Source organism: Balaenoptera acutorostrata, chromosome 2 (assembly GCF_949987535.1).
Source record: "Balaenoptera acutorostrata chromosome 2, mBalAcu1.1, whole genome shotgun sequence".
In the NCBI taxonomy this organism is placed as follows: Eukaryota; Metazoa; Chordata; class Mammalia; order Artiodactyla; family Balaenopteridae; genus Balaenoptera; species Balaenoptera acutorostrata.
In genome coordinates, this window is record NC_080065.1 from 133,169,791 (window position 1) to 133,179,785 (window position 9,995).

The 9,995-nt window shown below is 36.8% G+C and overlaps 1 protein-coding gene across 1 annotated transcript; it reads left to right on the forward strand.

The window, feature by feature from the left end:
* Window positions 1-433: 433 nt before the first annotated feature.
* Window positions 434-8,491, forward strand: SPINK13 (serine peptidase inhibitor Kazal type 13). The gene is made up of 4 exons (XM_007194196.1): window positions 434-503; window positions 2,604-2,641; window positions 3,296-3,423; window positions 8,443-8,491. Exons 1-4 carry the CDS (start codon window positions 434-436, stop codon window positions 8,489-8,491), a joined length of 285 nt encoding a protein of 94 aa, XP_007194258.1.
* The last annotated feature ends 1,504 nt before the right edge of the window (window positions 8,492-9,995 follow it).

Below are 9,995 nucleotides of genomic sequence, written 5' to 3' on the forward strand. Positions count from 1 at the left end.
CCTGTATTCTCAGAATTCTTACGAATTCTTAAAGTGTCCATATTCACTAACATGAGTGTCTCAGTTTAGGTGATATATTGTAGGATGAACCTATTTATACGTAACATGCCTGGGGTCAGCCCTGGTGAGAGCCCTGAGGCTAATTCCTCTTCCAAGCCGAAACAGTGACTGTACAATGGCTGCTGGCAGGGGGGAAAAAAAAAGTTATTTTAATGGTTTTCTTTCCCTCTTTAGAGCAGAAGAGCCTTCTTAGGTCTGAATCCCTAGAGACCAGGCCAGTTTGGAACCACCATGGCCAAGTTCATGGGAATGGCACCAATTCAGAGTAGCGGGTTCTCTCACGTTTGGAAAGCCAGCTGTGCAAGAGATTACGAATAAGCTATTTTGAGCATTTTCACAGGCCTCACCAAAGCAGGACATTAGATGAGATCAAATGGCTGCCTTTCCCTGCATGACCATATTTTTCCTGGTATCCTCCACTTTGGCACAGATTGTTTTTTCAGGTAAGCATATGTCTTGGGAGAGAAACATCTGTTTTTCTTTTACTTGCAGGAGAGAGAAAGAGTCATTTGTGACTGGATGGGTAAAGTTTTGCTGAAACATAGGCCTTTGGGCTTGATAATGCAAATTGGGTATCAATTGGGTATCACTATTGGAAAGGGATTGCTATTGGATAGCAATTTAAAATTATTTTGAACATGACAAGTGAAACAAAATAAACCAAAATGAACAAAAGTTTAGGTTCAAAGATGTGTCACTGCTTCCATACCCTTTTCCTTCCACTGCAGTCCCACTCTCATCTTTTATGTAACCAATCTTATTTTAGGTACCTATTTGCATCCTGCTTTTCCCAATTTAAGAATGTCCTGAAAATCAGTACATATCAGTTCACAGGGATTTCCTCATTCTTTTATACGACAGCATAGGACTTTTTTGGATGGATGTACCAAAGTTTATTCAACCAGTCTTAGGTGTACGGGCATTAGTTTGTGTCCAATATTTTGCAATTAAAAACAATGCTGCAATAAATAATCTTATGCATATGTATTTTTCTATTGTTGGAAGTTTATCTTCAAGGTAGATTCCTTGAATTGTGATTGAATGTGAATGCAAAGTAGTTTTGTTCAACGTTGCCAAATTTCACTTCATAAAAGTTGTGCCAACTTGCATTCCCACCAGTAATAGATGGTATTTCAATATAGTTTTCATTAGCATTTTTCTTATCATACTGCATTTGAATATCCTTCACAAATTCAAGGGTCATTTCCATATCTTTGGGGTTTTGTGTGTGTGTGTGTGTATGAATTGTAGGTCCATGTATATAACTCATTCAGCAATTGGGATTTATTCCCCCTCAATTTTAAAGTATTCTTTATAGATCAGGTATATTAACCCTTTATCTATGATATGTGTTGCAAATATTTTTTCCAGTTTTTCAGATATCTTTTTTAGTTTATGTTTATATTTTGTCATGAAAAAGTTATTTTTATTTGGATGTAATAAAATGTATCAGTCCTTTCTGTTACTGCACAGAGATTAATGAGTCATTATCAGAAAGTTTTTCGTGTATTAAGATTAAAGAGCAACTCAGTTGTGTTATATTTTGATCTTTGTATGGTTTTGTTTTTTATGTTCAGATCCAGATCCATTTGAAGTTTGTTCTTATATATGGTATGCAGTACATATATATTACTTTACTTTTACTAGATGAAGCCTTTTATTTTTCTTTTCTCATAACTATATCCAGCTGCTTTTGTTATTAAAATATTCTGGCTTTTTAGAATGAGAGAGGAGCATTCCATCTTTTTTATTCTCTGAAAGAGTGCATATGTAAACAGCATAGTCTATTCCTGGAGAGGTTGGGAGGCTTGTTGTTTCCTTTATGTGAAGATTTTAAAATCATACAACTTTTCTAACTTTGTAAATTCTAATTTTTGGAAAGCTAGAATTTTCTTGGATATTTTAAATATCACCTAACAGTGAAAGATAGGGCAAAACTTCAATAGGTCTTTTCTTATTTTATTCTCCCATAGCCAGCTGGTCATCCTCTATCCCTAAGCAACACCAGCACCCCTCGCACAAATCAGTTCACCATATCCCTCAGTCTCTCCAGAGCCAAAGAACTCCTAAGTTTTCTTGTCATCATTCTTAGTATCCTCTTTAGTTCAGCATCTTGGTAGGAACTGGCCTAATCCTTTATTTACTATATTACTTTTAATTTTTACAACAATCTTTAAAATGCATATACTTATCCTAATTGTCGTGACGAGGAAACTAAAGCCGACAAAAGTAACTTAATGAAAATAACACGGTTTGCAAGTTAAGCATACAACCCCAAATGGTTTTTACTCTTTCCTCAATGACACAGCAAATTTATAAATGAAGTCAGGACTGTGAAAAGAAGGAGAGAATAAATAAGTGGATGAAGTAGTTAACAAAGGAATACTACCCACAAATTTTGTTGTCACAAATTATTTTGTATACTTTGTGCAAATGAGCAATTGCATTACATTTCTTTGTTCAGTCAGTAACTTCAGTGAGTGAAATCAAACTCCATGGAGAAATGTTTCTTTTAACCTATTCTGTCTGTACTTTATTTGCAGAAATCTTCAAACCACATGACTATTCTAAATGGCCTATGGTAAATTTAAATTTCTAAGTTCTGAATTCTGATTTTAATCTGATCACTCTCCTGACATGAGAGACCTAAAAGTTCATAGTGGTTAAGTAGAATGCAAGTTTTCTATGTGACTTTGGGCGTGTATCTTAACCTCTTCAGGCTTAGATTGACTCCCATGTAGCACAAGCATTATAATAGTAAGATGCATCTCTGAACATTAAATGAATTAATACCTGTCAATTGTCCAAGGCCACAGAGTTTAACAATGGTATATACAGAATTTAATCCCAGTCTCAATACAGAACCCTCACTCTTAAAAACTACATTTAAGCCCCTATCTTCTAGGAGTTCAGAGACACACAACTATCTCTACTCACAAACTTCTTATAATGAGTTACTGGCATTGGGACTCCAAGTTTAAGTGAAAACTTTGCATTTGGGATTTAAGCTGAGTTATTATACTGCTTATGACTAGCAAATGATGAATGAGTGAGGATATTGTAGTCAGAAAAAAACTTGCCTGACCAAAGCCCAGAGGAGAGGAAATCTTGCAAAAAGATCAATTGACTAGTAACATTTGATATTATTTCTATGTGGGGCAGAAGTGACAGGCCAGGAATAGATGAGGGAAAATCTATCAGTTGTTATTCATATGATATTTTATGATGTTTGCAGCCCCCATGTAAAATGTACTACCCACTGGATCCTCTTTATGACGCAAACTGTCCTGAGGTGACAGCATATGTTTGTGCTACAAATGGCCACACTTACAAGAATGAGTGTTTCCTTTGTGTTGATCAGTGGTAAGTTCAAAATAAAATACCATTATTTTTTCTCTATATTTCTTCACAGAAATTTCCAATAATTTTAGCAAGGAACTGGATTTGCTGATGCATGGGATTTTTTTTTTTATAGCCTCTATTGTTCACAAAAGACTGGGGACAGACTACATACATAGTAAAGAGAAAAGTCTTTTTAAAAAATTTAGTTAACATTCAAAGTTGACTCATTTTAAAAAAAAGAAAAAAAGCTTACATGATATTTTGGCATAATTGTACAGAGATCATATTAGTAGATAGTCTATAGATTATATTCAAGCAATAAATAGAAATCCATTTTTAAAAAAATTAAATTTTCTTTAACAAGTCACAGTGACATCCCTATGAGTAGCACCCATATTGCTGCCTGGAAGAAGTAAATATAGATACTGATACAGACATACAGACACAAACATAAATACAGGTGTAGATATACACATAAGTAACAAAGTGATTATGTGGTCTTACATGGAAAAAAATTGACTGTCAACTTTTAATTTTTTGTTTGCCTTTCAAATAAATTCAATGGGAAATTTAGATTAAAAAATAATATTCCTTGTGATCTATTTTAGCTCTATTTGAAATTGTTTTTACAAATCAGCCTTGTCGTGTCTTGTCAGTAACTCTTCCATGACCTATGAGATCCTCTCTGTTGGGAGTCTCCAGGAGTACCCTCAGGTTTGATGATTCCCTAGTAGGACTGAGAGAACTCAGAAAAGCTGTTATATGCATGCTAACAGTTTATTACAATGAAAGGATACAGAATAAAATCAGCAAAGGCAGAAAACTCATAGGGTGGTGTCTAGGAGATCAGGCACAAGCTTCCAGTTGTCCTCTCCCAGGGGAGTCACACAGGCAGTGCTTAAATTCTTCCAGCTATGTGTCATAACTTATATAAAGTATTGAAAACCTGGGAAGCCCACCAAAGCTTTGGTGTCCAGCATTTTTACTGGGGACATGCAGCACCTACATGACTGACAACTACTTAGTCTCCAGCCCCCACCCCCTAGGAGTTAAACTGATACAGAGTGGCTCAGCACCACAGGTGAACAGAAACAGGCATTCACCTCAGGGTAAATTATCTGGCATGACCTATGGTCCTAGGTTACAAAGTTACTCTTATCAGCCAGAATATCCCAAGGGTGTAGAGATTACTTCCTATGAGCTGATTTGAGCATCTCAAGTCTGCTGAGCTAACTCTTTAATGCATATCTTCCTTTGAGAAGAATCTTCATGGACTTCTGGCATCACATTAGCATGCCACCACAATTATTTCTGAGCACTGAAGGAAACGAGGTGTAGAAACTAGTCCAATAAGGGTGACACTTGCTCATCTTCAGAGCAAGTACTAGACTCAGAGGATGACTTTAAAGGAAAAGAATGGGAACTGAAAAATGTGAATTAACCAAGTATCTCCCATTGACTTCAAAGAAAGATGAATGAGAATTCATGAATATTAGCAGACTATGTAGAATGATTAAACTACATAATCATTCCTTCCAAATGTGGTTGTTGTCACTTTCTCAGGCAGGGCTAATTAGGCAAAAGACATTGGGAAGTGTCTTCTTAGCTCTTCCACATAAGCCTTCTTCACACTGTCTGGTATTTGGACGCACACCATTAAAATGAGCAGCCTAAGAAGGACCCACCCACAATGGCCTGGGCTTCTGAAAATCAGCATAGGTTGATGCAGAATTACATTGGGGACTTGATTTTCCACTATGCTACAAACAAATGGCTTCTCAAAGATGGTTCTGAGATTTTTTTCAGCCTCATCTAGGAGACTTGAGAAAGTCTCAAAAGCTCTATGAGCATGCCTCTGATCTGTTCTGGCACTCTCTCACCCTCTCACTCTCATTCTCTCTCCTTTCTTTCTTTCTTCCTTTCCTTTTCTATCCTGTAAGTCTGCCAGATATACTATGAATACTAGCTGTTTTTTCTCAATCAAAGTATAAATAAGGAGCCTCTGCTGATTAAAAAAGAAAAAAATGGTTCTCTCATTGGAGCCATCATGAACGTAGTTCTTATCAAACATATCTATTTCTGGAACACAGAGAACACTGATGCCAATGGCAGGGATGGTACAGTTGCCTGTATATTTGTTTTAATTCTCACTGTGACTTGCATGTATAAACGTGGTCTTCATGCCATTTCTGGATCTCGTGGCAACAAGAATAGTCATTATGCTCTTTTGAGTAATGGAGGCATAAGAGTAATTCTTCTGCCTCTGCTCTTAGCTAGTGTTTTGAAGAAAAATCCTGAGAAACTGGACTCACAATCCTGAGAGATATCCGCCATTTATGAACAATGTAAATCCCTTGAAAAACAGAAAACTTAAGAGTGTGTCTTGCCCAGAATTGAAAAAAAATCAGTGATTATCCTTAAAGGAATCCCCCAAGCCTACTCAGTGTAGGGCCCTCATAATAACTACCAAGAAAATAGAGTTGTATGAAACAGACCCCAGACTCTTCATAAGTTTGTGGTCTTATGTGGCAAAAAGAATATATTACATAAGAAAATTCATGATAATAGAAAACAGTATTGGTTCTGTTTAACCAGAATAGTATTTGAGTAAGTTTTTATGGTTGACAGTATTTCAAAAATCAGATTTTACCTAAAAATATAGATTTCCAATTTATTTTAAAAAAACAAACATTATATTAATAGTAAGTTAGGATTTCACATTCAAGAAATAAGCAACAGTTATCTAGTAGCAGTTCCCCATCCAAATGGAGTGCAGGCAATATATATATTCTTTTTCAGATTCTTTTCTATTATAGGTCATTACAAGATACTGAGTATAGTTCCCTGTGCTATACAGTAGGTCCTTGTTGTTTATCTATTTTATATACAGTAGTATGTATATGTAATCCCAAACTCCTAATTTATCCCCCCAACCTGCTATTGCCTTTGATAACCCTATGTTTGTTTTCTATGTCTATGAGTCTATTTCTGTTTTGTAAATAAGTTCATTTGTATCCTTTTTTAAGGTTCCACATATATATGATATCATATGACATTTGTCTTTTTCTTTTTCTGACTTACCTCACTTAATATGATAATCTCTAGGTCCATCCATATTGCTGCAAATGGCATTATTTCATTCTTTTTTATGGCTGAGTAATATTCCATTACTTACACACACACACACACACACACACACACACACACACCATATCTTCTTTCTCCATTCATCTGTTGATGGACATTTAGGTTGCTTCCATGTCTTGGCTAATACTGCTATTAACATTGGGGTGCATGTATCTTTTCAAATTAGAGTTTGATCCAGATATATGCCCAGGAGTGGGATTGTAGGATCATATGGTAACTCTGTTTTTAGTTTTTTAAGGAACCTCCATACTGTTCTCCATTGTGGCTGCACCAATTTACATTCCCACCAATGGTGTAGAAGGGTTCCCTTTTCTCCACACTCTCTCCAGCATTTATTATTTATAGAGTTTTTAATGATGGCCATTCTGACTGGTGTGAGGTGATACCTCATTGTATAACCTCATTGTAGTTCTGATTTGCATTTCTCTAATAATTAGTGATGTGGAACATCTTTTCATGTGCCCGTTGGCCATCTCTATGTCTTCTTTGGAGAAATGTCTATTTAGGTCTTCTGCCCATTTCCTGATTGGGTTGTTTGTCTTTTTTTTTGATATTAAGCTGATGAGCTGTTTGCATATTCTGGAAATTAATCCTTGTTGGTCTCATCGTTTGCAAATATTTTCTCCCAGTCCTTAGGTTGTCTTTTCGTTTTGTTTATGGTTTCCTTTGCTGTGCAGAAGCTTTTAAGTTCAATTAGGTCCCATTTGTTTATTTTGGTTTATATTTTCATTACTCTAGGAGGTGGATCAAAAAAGGTATTGGTGCCATTTATGTCACAGAGTGTTCTGCCTATGTTTTCCTCTAAGAGTTTTATAGTGTCTGGCCTTATAATTAGGTCTTTGATACATTTTGAGTTTATTTTTATATATGGTGTTAGAGAATGTTCTAATTTCATTCCTTTACATGTAGCTGTCCAGTTTTCCCAGCACCACTTATTGAAGAGAATGTCTTTTCGCTATTGTATATTCTTGCCTCCTTTGTCATGAGGCAGTTAAAGTATTCTTAAAGAAAAAGTGCAGGGACTGGTGGCGCAGTGGATAAGACTCTGTGCTCCCAATGCACGGGGCGCAGCTTAGATCCCTGGTCAAGGAACTAGATCCTACATGCATGTTGCAACTAATAAGAGTTCACATGCCACAACTAAGGAGCCCACAAGCCGCAACTAGGGAGACGGCGAGCTACAATTAAGGAGCCCGCCTGCTGCAATGAAGACCCAGAGCAACCAAATAAATAAAAAATAAAAAATAAAAAAAAAAGCTAATACTATGTTGAGAGGTTTAAAAAAAGAAAAAGTGCAAAAGAAAATAGAATGGGCAATTTACACAGGGCTCACTGCTTGGGAAAACACATGGAACTGAGAAACTGCAATGTCTTTAGGGAAATAAGGAAGATAAAAATAGTGTTGAAAGGAATGTCAGGTATTAAAAGGACAGTAATAAATAAGGGTGGAAAGTTAGGCAGAGGCTAGTCTTCTGGGAAACATAAATCCTAAAGTAAGGGGAATAGGCCGTAGTCTATGGGCAGTGTAAATCTAGTGAAAATTTGAGTAAAGAGTGTGAATTATGTGAATTATTATGCATAGCATTATTGCTATGGTTATCTTTTACTTCTTGGTAGAAAAATTTGACATTGCTACACTGAATGGAAAGGTATTAAAATGAGAATGGGTTGGGGAATGAAAGACTCTCTACTGAAAAACTTCACAGAGCAATTTTTGAATAATCAAGACATGGGGGGGAATGTGCCAACTGTGGTGGCCATGAAAAGAGATGGAGGTAAAGGGAATTGTAGAAGCAGCTCCCTTTCCCAGGACTTCATTTGGAAGAGAAAGGATGTGAAGCAAGGCCCCCTTTCCTTATGATACTAATCTCTTTTTTCTTCTCTTTTCTTTAGGGAATTCGGTCCTCATATTAAATTTGATAAATACGGAAAATGTGATTAATGGGTAACAGAGTACTATATACTTGCTTATTCTTTCCACTACTTAATTCTGAAAATTATTTCTTTTGGAATTTGAGGGTGTATAATAAATAAATAACACAACTCCATGCTGCACCCAAATTTGGAACAAAATTGGAAACAAAAGAAAACTAATGGAGAACTGAGTATCACATTTATTAGAAATAAACACCATACTGAAAAAGGTGGTAGATATTCATCTCTGGGTACTGATTGTTTCAAGTCAGCTTTCAGTTTGCTTGGGGCTGAGGTCTGTTATCAAACGTGCTTATGAACATTCCCCTGAATTCAGTTTATCCCAAATTGCAGGCTTATCTGCAAGGTCAGACCCTGCCCCACTAATCTCACTTAAAAGACATGAACAAAAGAGAAAATATCCCCTCCACACATGCACACAGTTGTTTGAGAATTTCTACCTCATATTCATAAATGAAGCCCACCTTCAGTAGAAGAGAAAAAGGTCCACATGCTAACAGAAGGAGAGAAGAAGAGCCAAGAGCTTTGGGGAACAAGCATGTTTGTGAGAGAAAGGGAGAGAGTGCTCATCGTCTGACCCCCAATTGCAGTATACCTAATTCTCACTCCATCCCATTGTTCACATTACATCGTTCAATAAATTCCCTTTTCTTTTTTTGCTTGATCTGGTCTATAATCTGTCACTTGTAGCTGAAAGATCTTGATTAATACAGGGAGATGAAGTCATTATTTTACTTGAGGCTGGGGAAATGAAAAGTAAAGAGCTCCTCTCTCCTTTGCCATGTGTGCTCTGTGCTAGTACCTGTTGTTGCCACTAGATGCCAGCCTCATTCTTCTAACTTAATCTGACTAGCTGAACCAGACAGGTCCAGAAAGGTGTGCACAAGTCTACTTTCTCCATCACCTTTCCAGCATATACACGGTCCACCTCTGCTAGCAGGGGAGACCCTCGTCTTCTTATGTCTTCCTGCCTCCTGTCCCCAGCACCCCAGGCCAGTAGGATCCAGCTGGGTGGCTCTCTTTGGAGCTGGGGTGATAAAGTTTCAGGTCTCTCAGGTCCCTCAAAATAAAGAGTCTCTTAAAATACAGACCTTCTCTTGTTAATTATCAACTTGTATAGTTGAACACTATTTCATTATTTCACCTTTCCATCTCCGCCTCACCAAAAATAACAAAAGCAGAATCTTCTCCCCAAAAAGGGGATGGGAGGTATAACTTGTCCTACCACAGAATAAAAAAGAGAGAACCAGGAAAATTCTATCTTTTATTTTCCCCTCCTCAAAAAAAAGAGAGCCCACAATTATTCTACTTTAGCAGGAAAATAAACAGGCATAGTTAGAAACCCCTGGCTTAACAAGCATCTTCTCTGTTGTGTGAAAATGCTGGGTTGACTGGGAGACAGATAGGAACACACACACGGTAACTAAGCTCATATGAAGTGTAAGCTGAGAATGGAAATAACCATCTGAAGTTTTAGATGAGAACACAGGCGTTCCAGTAAAGGGAGGGGC

Excerpts from the sequence above, each read along its gene's own strand:
- SPINK13 (XM_007194196.1), top strand. The coding sequence starts at position 434 with ATGGCTGCCTTTCCCTGCATGACCATATTTTTCCTGGTATCCTCCACT. Across the intron at positions 2,642-3,295 it reads ACTATTCTAAATGGCCTATG|CCCCCATGTAAAATGTACTA; the intron begins GTAAATTTAAAT and ends TGATGTTTGCAG. Across the intron at positions 3,424-8,442 it reads TTCCTTTGTGTTGATCAGTG|GGAATTCGGTCCTCATATTA; the intron begins GTAAGTTCAAAA and ends TCTTTTCTTTAG.